Below are 20,680 nucleotides of genomic sequence, written 5' to 3'. Positions count from 1 at the left end.
ATATTTGGAGCTCGTCACTATCATTCATTATCAGCTATCAACCTTACTCCAACTTGGCTGAGAGAAAAGCATATTTCTGACTTCCCTTGAGGATCTCCTTTCAATCCTTAAGCAGAAGCCAGGAGGAAAATCTTAAGTTCAGACCTCCCGTTATTTTGTATGTTTTGACAAGAAGAGCTGAAATTATGGATTTATGGTCTAGGATTTATTTCCATTATGATTACCAAAGTAGGATAGCTGAAGGTGGACTCTGCAGGAGCCTGTCTGCCTTGTTTTGGTCTTTAAAGGTCTGAGTAGCCCCAGGCCAGGACTAGGCTCACCTGAGGATGCCTCTTTCAGAGTCAAATAAAGCTTTGCCTCCGTGCAGAAATTCACAGATCTTTAATTTTGTACTCTCTGTTGTCCCAGACTCACTCGAACCTCTTGAAACTCTTAGGGCTACTTTCCTGTAATTTCTACTTTCCTGTAGCCCTAAGTTAGGTGGAATCACATGAAAATGAAATTTTCACTTTTAAAATACAGGCAGTGAGTGGAATTGCTACTATAATTCTTAAAGCACAGAAGAGACTTAATGAGGCTAAGGACCATTTCTTGGCGCCCAGAGAAATTGGTTTTAAAAACATTCATCCAGTTATGAACTTGTTTAAAAGCTCTCAGATGGAAATCTTGGAGCAGACTGCCACCTTCAGGTTAACTAGCAAATTAACTCACTGAACACGGTTTTAGCTTCTATATATTTCATCTCCAGAGAAACGTTTCATAAGCAACAATGAGAGCTTTACACTTCTAGTGTTTTCCCTATAATGAAGCAGTCTAATTAATAATAGTTTAAAAAATTAACACCCCCTCCTCCTAATTTTTGCTTTAAATTGGTTAGATTCGACCAATCTATTCACCTAATCAACCAGGCTAAAATCTTTAATAGATTTCACAACCGCGGTCTGGGAGAAATATTATTAATTCGGAAACTTATTTTCTTGCTGGTGGACTTTAAAAACCTATGGATCAATCACATTGAATCCTTTAGGAAATGAAAAGGAAGGAAGAGACAAATGGGGAGTGGAGGGGGGAAGGAAGATAAAATGTGTAATGTTGATTTTTTTTTCCCCAAATACACCGTTAAGTTAAACCAGGGTCTCCCAAGATTACGGAGACTGAGAGAGGAAGCAGAGCTAAGAAATGGGGCTGAGGAGAGCAGGGTGATTCAGCGCTGATGGAGGAGTGCGTCGTTAGTAATACTTATGGGAGAAGGGGAAGGAACGCCTAAGTCATAACATTAGGGACAAAGTGGTGGGAAAATGATGCGCGAAGGTAGTGAAAGAGTTAAAACAAACAAACAAACAAAACCAAAACAAAAGTGGCTCAGAAAGCGCCAGGCAAGGGACAGGAAAATAAGGGCTGTCAAAACGGAAGAGCGCCTGAGAACAAATAATTCTCTCTTTTCGTTTCTCAAAAGCATGGGCAGGTCAGTTCAGAATCTTGACCTTGCGCTCTGCCCTCTGAAGAGGTTGGAAGGTCTCCACTCCAGACTTTGGCCATTCGCGATTTTGCAACCGTGGGGTCACGTCAGCTCCTACTTAGAGACTCCCGAGTCCCCAGCAGGCGTCCCTGGCAACGCCCATAGAAGTCCGCGCATGCGCCCTCTGCGAAAGGAGGTGGGGCGGGCGGAGTCCCGCGTACGTCCTCCCGGCCGCCAGGGGGCGACGAGCGCGCCCTCGGCGTTTTACCAGAGCCTGACCCCGGCTGTACGCATGCTCCGTGCGTACAGAGGTCACCCGTGCCGGTGTCTCCCCCACGTGCGTAGTGAACTGAGGGCATCAGGATGTAGAGATGGGGGCTCGCGTGACCCGCGCCTTCAGGAACTTCAACGTGGAGAAGCGAGCGGAGCGGGAGATCAGCAAGAGGAAGCCCTCCATGGCACCCAAGCACCCTTCCACCCGCGGCCTCCTGCAGGAGCACCTGAGTCGTGAGTGTGGCCCCTCCCAGGCCTCCGGTGACATTGAGGTCGTCCCCGCGCGGGCCCCGGGTGGTGGCGGCTGGAAGGAACCCGGGAGCCCAAGGCAGCCCGCGCTCTCCCGCGGTCTGCGCAGGGTGCACGCAGACTCGCCCTAGTGTTTACCCCAGATGTCCAGATGATTGCTTTTTAAGATTATCATACATATGTACGATTTTAGAGATTTTTTTTTCTTAAAAAAAAAAAAGAAAGAAAAAAGAAATTTTGGCCTTCTTTTCTTTCCTTAGAGTATCCAGAAATCGAAGAAGAAGTTTCTAGAAAAGATAACAAGCTGCTGTCATTACTAAAAAATGTCTATGTCGATTCCAAAGATCCGCTGCCCTCCTTGCCGGTAATGTATGCGTTAATTAAGTCAGCAATTTATTTTGCAGGTCTGAGGAAGTGATCAAGAAAAAAGAGGGCGACCGGTGAAAGTGCAAAGTGTGTGTGTGGGCGGGAAGGGCTGGGGAGGGGCAGTCAGTGCAGAGCGCAGCAAGCTAGACACAGGCAGGGCTTGACTCACTTAGGGCAAATCCGAAAGACCTGTGAAAGGATTGGTTGAACGGACCTGTGTGAATTGTTTATTGCAGAAGTTGTAGGCATTGGTTATGGCACTTTTTAGTGGTTTGCTGGGTGACCAATGTGACTTTGAGAGCTATTTTCGTAATCTGTAAATTAAGATGCTCTTAACGACAGCCCCAGTGTTTGGGGTTTTGTGGGGGCGTGTTCATAGTTTTGAGGATGTGTCCCTACAGGATATGTAATAGTATATGTAAGTTAATATAGTATGCTGGAATGGTGGGCATGTCTTATGTGTCAGGTGTAAGTGTTTATGTGTAGTGATCAAAACAGACTGTGGTCTTACTCTCTGAGGCCTGTGATACATTGCGGGCCACAGACATCAGTGGATGGACAGCTATACAACTAAGTGTAATTACAGGCCCAGGAAGGTGAGGGGCTGCTTCTGAGGAAGTGACATTTAACCCTGAGCCTGGAGTGTGAATTCAAGTGGCAGTCTGGAAGTGAGAGTTAGATTAAACGAAGAGCAAGTACCAGCCACAGCCTTCAAACTTTTTTTTTTTTTTGCATTATAAAATTTTTTGTACTATCTAATACTAAGCAAAAGACTGCAATTACAGCTACTTATATAATACTCATAATTTAATAGTGATTGTAGGATTCCATTACTACCAGATTCTCACACAAAAAGAAACATTGATTGATGGCTATAATGTATTATTTTTAAGCTGAGCAATACTTGGAACTAGATGGGGTGTTTTTGACTGTGGTTTTGGGTAAAGATACTTATTTGATATTATACTTAGTTATTTAACCTGTAGAAGTGATCAGTTTAACATCTTCGAATAGGTGCCAGTCACCTAACTATAATTAATTTCCTAATTTTCTGACTTCTGTTTATAGACTTATTGGTGCTGTTTGGTTTTGTTTCTTACCACTAGACCCATACTATCTCAATAAAGTGATATGACACATCCTGGTTACTGTTATGACCTAAAAAGACATCTTGTCTATTCTAAAATTACTTCCCTCTAAATGAACTTGGCAATCAAATTGACAGTGTCTTTAGTAAGCCTTGTTTAGATTTGATTATAATTAGATTGTATTCACAGTTTAACTAGAAAAAGGTAAAGATCTTCTAATTGTTTAGTCTTTGAGGAAGGGAGAAAGATGTTATTGTTAAGTAGAAATTTTCTTCTCATTTTAATGCATGGGAAAATGAGTGATTTTTATTTTCTAGCTACCAACATAACTAGTTATTATTTCTGCTAGGAAGTAGTTTTTCAGTTTCTTATTTTCTTAATATTTTATGTTTATATGGAATTTGTAAATTTTTTCTGCCTTTCACTAAATGAAAAGAGGATGTTAATGTTAGTAAAAAAATTTTCTTGGTGTCAAGTGGTTAATATGAAATACTAAATGGAAAAGTCAGATCTGTATGTATGGAGGGGGAGGCGGATGTACATGGGTTTGGAAGATGAGAGACACTTTGAGATTTAGGAAGTGGAAGAGAAAGAGAGAGTGCCCGAGACACAAGAAGGTGGAGTGAGCGAGTCCGAGAGACTGCTTAGAGTGTATGAGACAAGGGAAGAGTGAAGGGGGACTTGGTGTGATGGCTTCATCATGAAGTACATGCCAAGAAATTTTAGATATAGAAGGAGGGCTTTAGGGAGTCATTAAAGGAAGGGGAGGCGGGGAGAGGGACAGAGAGAGGGAGAGAAAGAGAGAGGGGGAGAAAGAGAGAAATATGCAGATGTGGGCCTAGAAATGGTGTAGGCAGGTGTAGTTGAAAATGAAAAGAAAAAGGGAATCCTTGGCACGGCTTAGGTAGTAAACACAAAGACTGAGGTTAAGCTTAGATGGAGACTCACAGAGATACCCCTGCCTATGGATGCATATGATCAAGTTAGTGTGTATGAGTGGATGTGTGTGCACCCTTGCGTGCGAGTGAGTGCACGTGCTATCTTTTGCTGTGATCACACTGACCAGAAGCATCTTACTGGTCTAGGTAACAGTTCATCAGTGAGGGAAGGATGGGAAGCAGTTCTCAAGTAAGCTGTTCCAGCGCTGTTAGAGGGCTGTTCTTCCGAAACAGTGTTCCAGCGCTGTTAGAGGGCTGTTCTTCCGAAACAGTGTTACAGCGCTGTTAGAGGGCTGTTCTTCCGAAACAGTGTTACAGCGCTGTTAGAGGGCTGCTCTTCCGAAACAGTGTTCCAGCGCTGTTAGAGGGCTGCTCTTCCCAAACAGTGTTCCAGCGCTGTTAGAGGGCTGCTCTTCCGAAACAGTGTTACAGCGCTGTTAGAGGGCTGCTCTTCCGAAACAGTGTTACAGCGCTGTTAGAGGGCTGCTCTTCCGAAACAATGTTACAATGTTACAGCGCTGTTAGATGGCTGCTCTTCCCAAACAGTGTTACAGCGCTGTTAGAGGGCTGCTCTTCCGAAACAGTGTTACAGCGCTGTTAGAGGGCTGCTCTTCCCAAACAGTGTTACAGCGCTGTTAGAGCGCTGAAACCACTGTAATGTTAGTCTCTTCAGTTCTCATTCTTCTCATATACAAGGTGAGGTTTTCTTAGCTGCTTAGAACCAAAAGTTTTACAGAACTCATTTTCAAATATTTGTATGTATATTATGAAGCATCTTTGTGGTAGGATCCAAATTTAATTATGAACTTTGTATTTCATATACAACTTAAACAACTTGAAGGCAAGTTGACGGGTTATTCTTAGTGTACCTGCATTTTGACTGCTGACCATCACAAGAAGTTAAATGTGGCATTTTCTACTTGGGGCATTATGGTGGAATTAAGAAGGTTTGGATTTTTAGACACTTTGGGTCTCACATTTTGGGTCAGTAATGCTTAGTGGTTATGATTTCATGGTGTGTATTCAGTTGCAATTTTATAGAGGCTTTTTTGGTTGTAGCGAGCTATAGTTAGGAAAAGAATAGTACAGTGAAAAAGCAAAGTTTGAGGAAGTATATATGTGTTTATTTGAAAAGGAATGGTATAGACTTAAGAGTCATGGAAGATGTAAATATTTTATCCTAAAGCTCTTTTTTTTTGGTATTAGGTAAAAAATGTTGAACGACAGCAAGAACTAAAGGAATTCAGACTGCCGATAGGAGATCACTTTAATCAGCATATCACGGACATTCCCAAAGGCAAGATTACTGTTATAGAAGCATTGACCCTTCTCAATAACCATAAACTTTCTCCAGAAACATGGACTGCTGAGAAAATCGCCCAAGAATACCATTTAGAGCCGAAGGATGTGAATTCCCTTCTCAAATATTTTGTTACTTTTGAAGTCAAAATCTTTCCTCCTGAAGACAAGAAGAAAGCAATACAATCAAAATGAAGAAACTGAAAAAACAATTTCCTACATGTGCTCCTAAGCTCCACGTCCTTGTTTTTCTTGTATTAAATTTTACAAGTTACTGTGAGTTGAGGGCCATAACGTTGAGAGCTCTTTTACCTCCTCAGGATTGTTTATATAATTTTTTTTAATTTATGTATGCGTAGTTCCTGGATATATGTTAGCAGTATTGATTGTGTGGCCCAAATGACTCAATATTAAGTTTTACTTTCCAGTCTAGGACGGTTTGATCTTTGTGGGAGACATTGAAAACAAGAGCCCCTGACTCCTGTGAGAATGGCATTGGGTTAGAGACAGACGATCAGCACGAGACACAGGGACTATATTTCCCAAGTGGAGAAAGAGGAAACTGAGTGCAAAGGAAGAAAAGTATGTATTACTACTCTAGAGAATAAAAATCCATGAGGGCTTTTGAATGTTTTAAATATGAAATAACTTTTAGAAGAATTAGTGGTATCTGTGACATGCTAGCTGTCTCTCTCTTGACAAACAGAAATAGGTAACTTGAAAAGTTTTCTGAGAGACAATACTTAAGACTATTTGAACAAATAACTTCCTTTTAACTTAGAAATGAGAGAAAAATGAATGAACAACTCAAAATAAGAGGATCCAATTTGATAACCAAACTTTTTTTTTTTAAGATTTATTTATTATTATAAATGAGTACACAGAAGAAGGTATCAGATTTCATTACAGGTGGTTGTGAGCCACCATGTGGTTGCTGGGATTTGAACTCATGACTTTCGAAAGAGCAGTCAGTGCTCTTACCCACTGAGCCATCTCACCAGCCCTGATAACTAAACATTTATACCTGTTTTCATCCTAGGAGAAGAAATAGCCAGTAGAAGTAGAAAACAAATCCCTGAAGGGATCTAGAAAGTTACTGATTCATTCACTTAAACTCTGGAGCATAAACATATTACAGTAATAGAATCTCAGATGAGGTAATATGAGTTTGGCTCCTTCTGGCATGTTATACCTGTGGGTTCTTGGCCATATTGTTTGACCTGTCTGAAACTGAATTTCTATAAAAGTATAACTGCCTTATGTAAATTCCAGGATAACAGTGAAGATTAAATGACAAAGACCAGGCAAATACAAAGTCTTATAGTTAAAATGGGTGTCTACAGAACATAGGACAGAGTTGTCTGTAGTTTATGATGCAAGGAAACCAGAATTTAGGTTCTCATAATCCTACTAGTATTTTTATTTATTCTGCGCAAATGAAACCCATTTCAAGAGGCCAGAATAGAGTTGGGGGAGTTGGGCTTGTCCATATTCTTTCAAGAGAATAGACAGACATACTTGTCTGGAGATTCTCCTGGAAAGGATGTAGAAGATGAGAGGGATCCAGCATGGTGATGGAGAGGCAGGTGTAACAGCAAAGATGGGAGATGACTGGAAAGTTTGTAAGCTTTTTTAGATCTAGTTCCAGTGAATAAACTATACTTGTGGTTCAATACAGAACTTTAAGAGAAGATGCTAATTCTAATCATTGCAAATTATATTGGAAAGGGCAGTCAGAACCATCTTCCTTTAATTCAAAATGAATATGCAAATCAATAGTACTGACTTATGTTTACTGGGTGGCTAGCAGATGTAAATATGGTTTCTTAACTGGTATCACAATAAAATCCTTCCATTTTACACATTAGCCAACTTTTCTGTTTTTTCTTTCATGTAGAACACTAATTGTAATGTCATACAAGGTATATAGAATTTACATTTGGAAAAACGGAGTTTAGATTTCAGTTCCTTAATTAGCTGTGTCTAAATTGTCTTCGACTATACAACCAGTAATTGAAGGGCAATTTATGTACCAGGCACTAACCTAGGTGCTTTACAAGTATTAAGTTTTTTCACATTTACCACAAGTGTGAAGTTAAGAATTTTTCTTGGAGCCAGGCAGTGGTGGTGCACGCCTTTAATCTCAGCACTTGGGTGGCAGAGGCAAGTGGATTTCAGAGTTTGAGGCCAGCCTGGTCTAGATAGTGAGTCCCTGGACGGCTGGGGATACACAGAGAAACCCTGTCTTGAAAAACAAAAAAAAAAAACAAAAAAAAAAAAAAAAAAAAAAAAAAAAAAAAAAAAAAAAGAATGTTTTCCTGGGGAACTTTAGTATCTACAGAGATTAGTGGATGTGGAAGAGGAAACAATATTTTGTACTGACAACTACACTGGATGGCCTATATGGAAGTTGTAAGAATTATGTGAATTGATACAGGGGTTGCCTGGGCATAAAAGGCCGAGACTGCTCAAATGTGTGCTTGTAGGAGAGTCTTTTGTAGAGCTTTGGGTAATAGATGACAACCCTCTCTGCCATGAGAGACTGGGTAGCAGGATTAAGATCCCTGAATGAATGGATTCTAGATCACAGGTGCTCTAACAATGACCAGTGACTGTCATGCCTGCTGGTACTGGTGGCCGGTGACTAGTACTTGGGTCTAATATTTATTTTGAAAAGTGAAGAACGAGGAACTGAATTGGAAGGAATGGAATTGAATAAGGAGGAGAGAAGAAAAGAACTAGGTTTGGCGTTAGTGAAAATGAGAGCTGAGAAAAGCTGTTCATGAAGAAACCTGCAGCAGAAGAATGGGTGGTTTGGGTGAAATTCTACCCTAAAGAGATAGAGTATCCAAACTTAGGTACAGCTACTGGCAGTACCAACCACTTAGTGTCAAGAGACACATAGATAAACTCAGGTGAGCTCACCCAACCACAAAGACTACTTCTCAAAGGCATTTGATGTAATATCTTAGCTTTACCTTTTACTTTGGGGTTAGAGGTGGGGTGGGGTTTGAGGTAATCTCTTATTGCGTTGGCCAAGTTTGCCTCAGAGTTTTAACCCCTCTGCAGCAGCCCCTAGTGCCCTCCTTAGCGTGTTTCTATTTAGTGCCTCACCACTCGGAAAGAGCTGCGTGCTTGTTCAGGAATGGACATCCTTCTTTCTATATTTACTCAGTTCCCTTGAACATTCATGATCTTTGATCTGAATCTGTATATGATAAATAACTATTTAATACAGAGCCTTTTGGAGATTAATTCCATGGACTCTCTCTCCCCTAATGGTTAGTTACCGGGTAGTGTTAACAATAAAACTAGTCATAGATTCAACTTGACCTGACCAGGGCCATCTACATTCACAGTTGCCATTAACTGCCCAGAACAACACTGATTTTCATAGCAACGACTGACCTTTATTACTAGAACTGGAATGGGTCTGTCTGGTACTAGCTTGAGATAACCCAGGTACATTCTGGCTTGAATGAAGTTACTTTTACTCTGATTTACTTTATAAGCTACGTCATTCTGACTTATGTCATGGGAATCCAGCAACTCCTGATGTCATCCAGGACTGTTTTTGTCAGTAAGTCCCCAATAAATTGCACTGCAATCCTAGATCTGCCTACTTAAACAAAAAGAGTGTGTGTGTATGGTGTTTTATATATCGGTGTGGACACATGCTAGATCCTATATGTGGAGATAAAAGGACAAAAGGCGAGTTGATTCTCTCCTTCCACCATGGAGGCCCCAGGTATTGAACTCATGCTGTCAGGTATGGTGCCAGTGCAGAACCAGCAGAGCCGTCTTACTCATCCTGGGTTTTGTTTCTCGTTGTTACATAACACTATGGCACTGATTCTCCTACACCAAGACAGTTGTTAGAAAACAAATCAGTGAAGCAGTCAACAGACCGAGGAAATGAGTAGAGAAATCCTGGTCATCTGAGTCCATGAGAGAAGGGAGGCTCATGCGTTGGATGCTCCATGAGTATGTCCACATCCCCAAACTGCTACCTACAGTGGGGAAGGAAGGCTGACATCTTGCTAGTGGCAGGGAGAGGGCTGTGGCTGTGGGCAGTTTAGGTGGCCACTGATGCCCATTTAGCTGTTGTCAAGAATGCAAAGGTGTTAGCAAAATTTACAGCTTTGAAGAAGCTTTGTGTTTAATAAGTACATCAACCCTCTGCCCTGTCTCTTCTCAGGGTCTCTCCTGCAAGAAATAGTGGATGATCAGAATGCTAAGCTAGAAACCCTTGCTTACTTGGTTCCACTGAGGGGTTTAGAACAGCAAGAGAAAACAAGTTTGATCGGGTTTGAGCCGTCATAATCAGACTGGAATGTAAAACATTAGGATCCTTGAGAGGAGTAAGGAAGAACCTCTCTCATACCTGTGATACTTGCTGTTTTAACTGTCTGTTAATTCAGTACAAGAAAAAGGTACTGGATATTCAGGTGAAGAGCTTTCTGTGTTAGAAACCAGGACATTGTTATACTAATACAGAGTTTCTAAATGTTATAAACACTTAGTCAACTGCTTGGTGAGTTGAATGCCTGGAGGTAAGACTGGGAAGTGGGAAGGGACAGCATATCCCTTCAGCAGAAAATAAAGCTGGAAAGTGAGCGGTGGTGCTGTTCATATAAACTCTTATCTAGATGCCCATAGGATGCTTGCTATTTCCTAGGAAATCATTTTCTTACAGATTGGATCAATCTTAAATATGAGAGGGGCTTGCCTAAATGAGATAGATCCACCAGGACAGTCACTCCCTTCCCCATGGAAAAGCACCCACAAAACCCAAGGTATTCTGTGGGAAATAGGCACACAACAGGCCATTGATGCTCCTGTGGCTTGAGGGCCAAATAAATCAGATTTCTTTTTTTAGTGCCCAGGAAGGAAAAAAACTTTACCAAATGCCTCTCAAGAATGGTACAGCTCCTTTCTCTTCCTTCTCAGCTCAACTGGTGGATAAGAGTTCTAATGTAGTCATAACCGGAGAGAGGAAGTCTAGTTGGGACAAGGATCCACCTTCCCATAAAAGAGACAAAAAACGTACTGAAAAGATGAGGGCTGGTCCAAGAAAGCAGAGGCAGAATGGTTTGCTTGCAAACAAGGGCAAGCTTGGCAGTCCTGCGGAAGAAGCTCAAGCCCTCAACAACCTTTTCTTTCTGCTTCTTTGGGAAGGTAAGGCATTTCCTCCCTCCAGCATAACCAGCTGCTGGAATGAATATCCCACTCCATTCCTGTGAGTAAAGGCTATAGGGAGCAATCGGAGGCCTCACGTCAGACTCACTGTTTAGTACTGGTCCTTCAAGAATAGGTCTAATAGACACATGTGCTAAAGATACACTGATGTGCTAACACTCAAAATGGTCTCTGGGGCCCTGTGCGATAGTTGATGGAATCTAGGAAGTGGTGCTTCCTACTATGCATTTGTTCAATCTCCCAGCCTCTAAAGGTAAATATTCTATTAGGAAAGACATTACAGACCTCTATGCGGGGGAGTTTTAACCCAAAGATCAGGCCGTAAAGGCAGCATTAATCAAGAAAAGTAGGACTTTGTTAGCCTCCCCACAACTAAGCAGCTAATAAATACCAGACAATATAAGTTTCCAGGTGTCATACTGCAAGTATAGAGCCCATATAAGAATTATAAGGAATTCTGGATTCTGCCTGCCATAGCTATCATAGCCCAGTCTGGGTGGCAAAAAGGCAGGATGAAATTTAAAAATGACATTGACTACAGGGAGCTGTGGTGGTGCCTCCTAGTCGTGACACAGTACCTAACATGGCGAAAGAAGTAGAAAAAAAAAATCATGCTCTTGGTTTTGTTAATGCTGTTTGAGCTTAACTGACACTCCTCTCAACATTGCCTCACAAGCACGTACAGCATCAGTTTGTCTTCTCCTGGGTGAGAATACAGTGGCCACCCTAGGTATTGCCTCAGGGATATTGACATCATCCAACTGTCAAGTCATATCATGATGGCTTCAGACTGCTCTGCTCTCAATATATACTACCATTAATATAGATGATACCATATTAACAGGGGAGGATTATTGGGTGACCCGGTAGAATTATTTATTATATTGTCTCTTATGCACAAGGGGACAGACTGCCAACCCCTAGAGTCATGGCCCTGAAACATCTGTGAAATTCTAGGTGCTCTGGTTGGAGAAAACCTGTTTGCTTCCAGACACAGAGGGATGCAAGGGGCAAACTGCCCCATTGCCCTTACCATTAAACATGCATGGGCTTTTGCGAGGCTCTCGCTAATGGGATGCTTTCCTCTCTAGTGTAAGTCTCTGCCTCTGGAACACTATCTGGAGATTAAGAAAAGAGCCACATAAGATTGGAATCGTTCCCAGCAGAAAACCTTTGTAAAGACATACTTCGATGTGCAAATGCAGTTAAAAGTCACTAGATGGCATGAGTTGGACTCTGGCCTTAACAGCAAAGACAAAAGTTCTGAAGTTTTGATCACTTTCTGGAAAGGAGCTGAAACTAGATACAATCTTTTTACAACAGCGGTTTCCAGCAGTGTACGGGGCTCTCTACAGCAGTCACAATGCAAACTGGCCTACCTGGCCTCAGTCTTCTTTCATGTAAACATCTGCTATAAATGAGTTATATGAATGTTTACAGCAATGTGTGTTTAACAGTGGCTTATTACTTTGCAAGTTGTCCTCCCTCTGAAACTGCCTGACTACCCTGGCTGGCCACCCCAGGGCTATGATATAGGAAAAACAAGAGAAGGTAGCAGCCAGACCTGAAAGTGTTTGGTATCAACATGAGCCAGCAGAGGGAACTTGGAGTACCTATCTGCAGATGTAGTACAGTCTGCCATTTGTCCTGTTTGGTTTGAGGAAGGAGAAAATCAGAACAGCTAACATGCCGAATGAAGAGGTAGTATGGATGGTGAGGACTCATGAGCCAGGGATGCTTATTGCTTGTATTGACAACTGTGGAGGAACCTGAGGCCTTCCTCTTGTGGGTGGGACTGTGGCATATAGAGTAGCGACTATAACATAGTAGAATACTCTTCTAGAAAAAGAGTGAGTTAAGCACACATTGCACCTCACACAATAATAGTGGGAGATTTCAACACCCCACTCTCTGCAATGGACAGATCATGGAAACAGAAACTAAATAGAGACATGAGGAGACTAACAGAAGTTATGAAGCAGATGGACTTAACAGATATTTATAGAACTTTTTATCCTAAAACAAAAGGATATACCTTCTTCTCAGCACCTCATGGTACCTTCTCCAAAATTGACCATATAATTGGTCACAAATCAGGCCTCAACAGATACAAGAAGATTGAAATAATTCCTTGTATCCTATCAGATCAACATGGACTAAAGCTGCTCCTCAATAACAACATAAACAATAGAAATCCCACATACAAGTGGAAGCTCAACAACACTCTAGTCAATGATAACTTGGTCAAGGAAGAAATAAAGAAATTAAAGACTTTCTAGAGTTTAATGAAAATGAAGCCACAACATACCCAAACTTATGGGACACAATGAAAGCAGTCCTAAGAGGAAAACTCATAGCTTTAAGTGCCTCCAAAAAGAAACTGGAGAGAACATACACCAGCAATTTGACAGCACATCTGAAAGCTCTAGAACAAAAAGAAGCAAATTCGCCCAAGAGGAGTTGAAGGCAGGAAAGAATCAAACTCAGGGCTGAAATTAACCAAATAGAAACAAAAAGAACTATACAAAGAATCAACCAAACCAGGAACTGAGTCTTTGAGAAAATCAACAAAATAGATAAACCCTTAGCCAGACTAACTAGAGGGCGCAGAGACATTATCCTAATTAACAAGATCAGAAATGAAAAGGGAGACATAAAAACAGACACTAAGGAATTCCAAAAAATCATGAGATCCTACTATAAAAGTCTATACTCAACAAAACTGGAAAACCTGGATGAAATGGACAATTTCCTAGACAGATACCAGGTACCAAAGTTAAATTAAGATCAGATCAATGATCTAAACAGTCCTATATCTGCTAAGGAAATAGAAACAGTCATTAATAGTCTCCCAACCAAAAAAAGCCCAGGACCAGGTGGGTTTAGTGCAGAGTTTTATCAGAGCTTCAAAGACCTAATACCAATACTCCTCAAACTATTCCACAGAATAGAAACAGAAGGTACTCTACCCAATTCGTTCTATGAAGCCACAATTACTCTTATAAACCACATAAGGACCTAACAAAGAAAGAAAACTCCAGACCAATTTCCCTTATGAATATTGATGTAAAAATACTCAATAAAATACTCAAACTGAATCCAAGAACACATCAAGACGATCATCCATCATGATCAAGTAGGCTTCATCCCAGCGATGCAGGGATGGTTCAATATTTGGAAATCCATCAACATAATTCACTATATAAACAAACTCAAAGGAAAAAAACATATGATTGTCTCATTAGAAGCTGAGAAAGCATTTGACAAAATACAAAATTCCTTCATGATAAAAGTCTTGGAAAGATCAGGAATTCAAGGCCCATACTTAAACATAGTAAAATCAATATACAGCAAACCAGTAGCCAACATCAAACTAAATGGAGAGAAACTTGAAGCAATCCCACTAAAATCAGGGACTAGACAAGGCTGCCCACTCTCTCCCTACCTATTCAATATTGTACTTTGAGTGGAGCTAAACAAAGAATTCTCAACTGATGAATACCGAATGGCTGAGAAGCACCTAAAGAAATATTCAACATCTTTAGCCATCAGGGAAATGCAAATCAAAACAACCCTGAGATTCCACCTCACACCAGTCAGAATGGCTAGGATAAAAAACTCAGGTGACAGCAGATGCTGGAGAGGTTGTAGAGAAAGAGGAACAGTCCTTCATTGTTGGTGGAATTGCAAACTGGTACAACCACTCTGGAAATCAGTTTGGTGCTTCCTCCGGAAACTGGGCATAATACTACCAGAGGACCCAGCTATACCACTCCTAGGCATATACCCAGAAGATGCTCCAACATGTAATAAGGACACATGCTCCACCAAGTTCATAGTATTATAATATTTATTATAATGCTATTTATAATAGCCAGAAACTGGAAACAACCCAGATGTCCTTCAACAGAGGAATGGATACAGAAAATGTGGTACATCTACACAATGGAGTACTACTCAGCTATTAAAAACAATGAAGTTATAAAATTCTTGGGAAAATGGATGGACCTGGAGAATATCATCCTGAGTGAGGTAACCCAATCACAAAAGAACACACATGGTATGCATTCTCTGATAAGTGGATATTAGCCTAGAAGATCGGAATACACAAAGAACAGACCACAAACCTTAAGAAAGTCAAGAAGAAGGAAGACCAAAGTGTGGATACTTCGTTCCTTCTTAAAAGGGGGAACAAAATACCCATGGAAGGAGACAAACTATGGAACAGAGACTAAAGGAAGGACAATTCAGACACTGTTCCACCTGGGAATCCTTTCCATATTCAATCATCAAATCTAGACACTATTGTGGATGCCAGAAAGTGCTAGATGACAGGAGCCTGTGATAGCTGTCTCCTGAGAGGCTCTGACAGTACCCAACTAATACAGAAGTAGAGCCGTACATTGGACTGAGTACAGGGTCCCCAATGAAGGAGCTAGAGAAAGAACCCAAGAAGCTGAAGGGTTTGCAGCCCCTTAGGGGAACAACAATATGAACTAACTAGTACCCTCAGAATTCCCAGGGACTAAAACTCCAATCAAAGAGTACACATGGGGGGACTCATGGCTCCAGCAGCATGCATATAGCAGAGGATGGCTAAGCCAGTCATCAATGGGAGGAGAGGACCTTGGCCCTGTGAAGGTTCTATGCCCCAGCATAGGGGAATGCCAGGGCCAGTAAGCAGGAGGGGATGGGATGGTAAGCAGGGGGAGGTGGTGGGGGAGGGAACTGGAGATTGTTTTTGTTTTTTATTTTATTTTATTTATTTATTTTATTTTATTTTATTTTTCTTTTCTTTTTTCTTTTTTGGAGGGGAACCTGGGAAAGGAGATATTATAAGTAAGAAAACATCTAATAAAAAATAAATAAATAAAAAGAAAAAAAAAGAGTGAGTTAACCTGCTGGTGGTAGTCAAAGTCTTAAAACTTAAATGAGATAGAGATACTCATATCATGTTGATGTGACTTCAGCTTATTTCACAATACATCCTCTCGAGAATCAGGCCCAAACACATGGTGTATTATGGAGCTTTATTTGCCCTATATAACCAAGCAAATGAGTCAGTGAAGGGAAAGAGGAACAAAAACATCTTGCAATGTTAAAGCAGCAAACACCGGCCCTATTAGGTAAACCTACTTTGTATGGCGGTGTGGATGCTCTTGGAGAAGTATTAGTCATGGCTGGCACAGACTTACAAGTCAGACATATAACCTTGCAGTATTCCATGGGCAGTGCCAAAATCCCAAATTGGCTCAGGGCATTGTGGAAGAAGAGAGTTTATAAACCAGATAGGTAGACGCTATGCATGGATTTAGCTTTTTCTGGCTCCAGTCACCTCTAGTCTCAGTGGCTATGATTGCCCTATGATCCTCCTGGAGTGTTGCTGGCTGGTTTTCCATGTACTTTCACAGCACACTATAGTCAAAATCATTTGAGTATTATGGATATTTATGGCCTTGACACTTTTCCCAAGAAAACACCTTATTGTTTTAGGTTAGGTTAAGGTAAGTGCCTTCTGGCTTTGGTGATTGATTAGAAAGAACCTGTCTTTTTCTGACCTGGATGGTGAGTCTCTATTATGAAGGAAGTCACACTCCTGTGGAGCAATTGGAGACAACTTTTTCTTTTCTTTTTTTTTTTTTTTAAAGATTTATTTATTTATTTATTTGTTATATGTAAATACACTGTAACTGTCTTCAGACACCCCAGAAGAGGGCATCAGATCTCATTACAGATGACTGTGAGCCACCACGTGGTTGCTGGGATTTGAACTCAGGACCTTTGGAAGCATAGTCAGTGCTCTTACCCACTGAGCCATCTCTCCAGCCCCAACTTTTTCTTAATATTCAGCAATTCTGTAGCAGCATATTAAACCCCCAATAAAACTGCACTCTTTGCAATCCCGAATATCTGCCTCTTTTTTTTTTTTTTTACTAGTTTTCATATACTAGGACCAAATTATTGTAGAATGAACTATGTCATGGGGATAAATGTGAATATAGCAAAAGTATAGTAGAAGAACTCAGTTTTTTAGAACAGAAGCCCAAAGTTCTGTCATTTTTCAGTGCACCAATATTCAGAAGTATGTATTAAGTAGCAACAAAATTTTTCCTCTGCTTCCTGTGAGGATGAGAGCCACAGAGAAGGTATGGCTGATATCTTAGTTTGCTTCATTGTTGCTGAGATAAAACACTGACCCAAATCAAGTTGGGGAGGGAAGAGTTTATTACACATTCCAGATTGTAGTCTATTGTCACGGGAAGCCAGGCCAGGAGCTCAAGTGGCAACCTAGATGCAAGAACTGAGCTGAAACCATCAAGGATACTGCCTACTTGGTCACTTTCAGGCTCATGTTCAGCTCCTTTTCTTACTCAGCCCAAGGTACATGCCTAGGGATTGTACCTCTCAAAGTGGATTTGGCTCTCTTTCATCAATCAGCAGTCATGGCAATGCCTTACAAACATGGCCCCAGGACAGTCTGGTGAAGGTAAGTCTTCAATTAAGGTTCCCTCTTATTATGTGTATCAAGTAGACAATCAAGATTAGCCCTCACAAATGATCTGGTGACAAGAATTTAATCAAAATGGAATATATATAAGCCACTGTATGGATCTTGAGTCACAATACAGTGGGAAATCTTGAGTGAGAAAGAAACAGAGTACAGTCTTGATGGACAGGAACATTTCTTGGTTGTGTGAGAAAGTGGAAAAGATACAGAATTTTGAAAAAACAAAGTCACCCAACCAAAAGGAACTCTGCTCACTGCTCTAAAACCAGCAAGCTGAAGAAAGGATTTACATGCAAGGTTGGCTGTTGCCACATGCACCAGAACGCATAGGTTGATAGGGATCATTACTATTTCTTGTATGGGTGGAAATTGTGTGTGTGTGTGTGTGTGTGTGTGTGTGTGTGTGTGTATGTGTGTGTATACTCAGGCCAGCTCATCAACCTAGAGTGTTGTTCCTCAGGTGTCCTCTCCCTGGCTATTTGAAGCCAAATCTCTCTATAGCCTCGAACTTGACCAGTAGGCTGAGCTGTCTGGTCAGAAAGCATCATGGAGCTGTGTGTCTCCATCTGCCTGCAAACCCTCATACCAATCTTTTTATGTGAGTTCTGGACTCAAACTCAGGTCTTCACACTCACATGGAAAAACACTTTACTGATTGAATTCTTTCCTGAGCTTGACAATTTCTAAAGTAAGCCTCAGGCCTTTTTCTATTTCCAGAAGGATGAATATTGATTAAATTTAGTAATATACGCTTGGTAGCAAAAATTCCATTTAGAGGTAATGATGTTTGAGTATTTTTGCTCTGTAGCAATATGCTTTGTACCACATTGTATGGAAAATGCAACCAATTTTTCCTTAAATATCTCATTGCCTCACAAGGTAAATATAACACAAATGATCCAACAATTTAACTGAACTATAAAATAAAGATCTCTAATTTTACTTTAGAATTGTCTATAATTGCCTTTCATTTTTCAGCGATGCTTATTGAACAGTAGTATGTTTTGTATAACTTAATTTGCTCTAAATTTAACTTGTTTTCAATATAGGCCAGTATGATATGGCAGTTCTTTATTATGGACTTGTAAATATTTTAAAAACTTGCTCTTTCATAGCTACTCATATAAGATAATAATACAATGGGCGCTACACTTTGGGGTTCAGATTATTACCAGTGTCCAGGGATGCTTGCAGACTCACCATGCATTCACCCTGACTGTTCATTGCTCCGTAGAGCACATTCATTGTTCCCTTCTTGCTGTTCTGTTTTCAGTTCACCATTGGGGCTGGAGCTCAGATCTGCACATGCTCGGCTAGTGCTCTGGCACTGAGCTGTAGCTCAGGCTTCGTATTCCTTAGTCAGTCACGCATGTCCGTATCAGTCTTCCTGTTCCTACAGCCTACCATGGCAGATGAGGTTGATTCAGACAGGAGTCTGGAAAGATATTTAAAATGTCTTGTGAAGGGGAAGGAGGGAGAGGGAGAGAGAATATTATGTTGTATTTTACAAGTGCCAGGAATAGTATAGCAGTATAGTATCATCATAACCAAACAGTGCCAGTCCATCCTCGGGTTTTTTGGTTTTTTGTTTTGTTTTGTTTGTCCCTGGCTCTGATACTTCTTGAAAACTAGCAAAAGTTAAGGTCGGCAAAAGATTAAAGACCCAATTTAAAATAAGTGAAGCTTCAAAACAACATTCTTAATGAGGCCCTTAAATATTTAGGTCATGACATTCTATTTTTTAAGAGACCCACTTCTGGATAGGGTAAATGTATGACCCAGTTCTGAATGTAGATGTAAAATTAATATAGTCAAGGTTTAAACTTTCTTCTGCTTGCTCAAGTAAGTTGTTAAGTAAAAGAAGAGAGAAACTTTTAAACTTTGCTTAATAGTTTTTTAAGACAGGTAGCTCTTCTAGCCATTCTCTAAGGCCAGTCTTGCTAACAATTATTCATTGATCATAACTATTTGTTCACTTACATTGTAGACACTTATGTTAAAGCTGTATGTTGTAGACAATAACCAAGGCCCAAGTCTCTTGGATGTTGTAGTTGGGGCATTAGTTGCTGTCCAGTTGTTCCAAGAGGAAAGCATCCCAAGACCTTAAAGTTGGAAAGAGCTACTTGTTCCCTCTTGTCTTAGTCAGGGTTTCTATTCCTGCACAAACATCATGATGAAGAAGCAAGTTGGGGAGGAAAGGGTTTATTTAGCTTACTTCCACATTGCTGTTGATCACCAGAGGAAGTCAGGACTGGAACTCAAGCAGGTCAGGAAGCAGGAGCTGACGCAGAGGCCATGGAGGGATGTTCCTTACTGGCTTGCTTCCCCTGGCTTGCTCAGCCTGCTCTCTTATAGAACTCAAGACTTCCAGCCCAGGGATGTCACCACCCACAAGGGGCCCTACCCCCTTGATCACTAATTGAGAAAATGCCCCACAGCTGGGTCTCATGGAGGCACTTCCCCAACTGAAGCTCCCTTTTCTGTGATAACTCCAGCCTGTGTCAAGTTGGCACACAAAACCAGCCAGTACAATTGACCCCTTGTCAACTTGACACACAAACACATCACTATTAAGCCTTAACCCTTACTTTCTTATTCATCCCCAAGATCTAAAGTCCCACAGTCTTTACATATAAAAAGTTCAATCCATTTAAAATGTCGAATATCTTTTAAAATTCAAAGTCTCTTAGCTGTGGGCTCCACTAAAATACTTTTTTTCCTTCAAGAGGGAAAAATATCAGGGCACAGTCACAATCAAAAGCAAAACCAATGTCTGGGATCCAACTCATGATCTTCTAGGCTCCTCTAAGGGCTTTGGTCACTTTTCCAGCTCTGCCCTTTGTAGCACACACCTTGTCTTCTAGGCTCCAGATGCCTGTACTCCACTGCTGCTGTTGTTCTTGGTGGTCATTGCATGGTACTGGCATTCCCAAAACACTGCTGTCTTTCGCTGTAACTAGACTTTACCAATACCCTCTCATAGACTGTCTTCATGGTGTCAAGCCTCAATTCCTTTGCACGACCCCTTCAGTCTTGGACCATCAATTGTAAACCGAGACTGCCCCTTCACCAATGGCCTTTTATGGCCTCTCACTGTGTCGAGCCTCAGCTGTTCTTCATGACCCCTTTATGCCTTTAAAACCAATACCACCTGGGTGATTCTTACCAAGTCCTGCTGCAGCACGAGGTACATCCTTGGCTATCTTTGGAACACAGCTTCTTTGTGCTCTCAGGAAACACCTCCCAGAAGATGTCACCTCAGTGATGCTGGTCTCTTTTTAATCACTGCTAATTTCTTGGC

General features: G+C 41.0%; 1 protein-coding gene across 1 annotated transcript; it reads left to right on the top strand.

Annotated features, from left to right (window-relative positions):
- The first annotated feature begins 1,677 nt into the window (after positions 1-1,677).
- On the top strand, positions 1,678-7,540 carry Ndufaf4 (NADH:ubiquinone oxidoreductase complex assembly factor 4). Its single transcript, XM_031366483.1, has 3 exons — positions 1,678-1,966; positions 2,242-2,345; positions 5,580-7,540. Exons 1-3 carry the CDS (start codon positions 1,831-1,833, stop codon positions 5,865-5,867), a joined length of 528 nt encoding a protein of 175 aa, XP_031222343.1. The 5' UTR covers positions 1,678-1,830; the 3' UTR covers positions 5,868-7,540.
- Positions 7,541-20,680: the final 13,140 nt, after the last annotated feature.

The sequence above is a fragment of the Mastomys coucha genome, unplaced genomic scaffold (genome assembly GCF_008632895.1).
Source record: "Mastomys coucha isolate ucsf_1 unplaced genomic scaffold, UCSF_Mcou_1 pScaffold14, whole genome shotgun sequence".
Lineage (NCBI taxonomy): Eukaryota > Metazoa > Chordata > Mammalia > Rodentia > Muridae > Mastomys > Mastomys coucha.
Note: the sequence above shows the minus strand (reverse complement) of the source record. Positions and strands in the feature narration are given on the sequence as shown.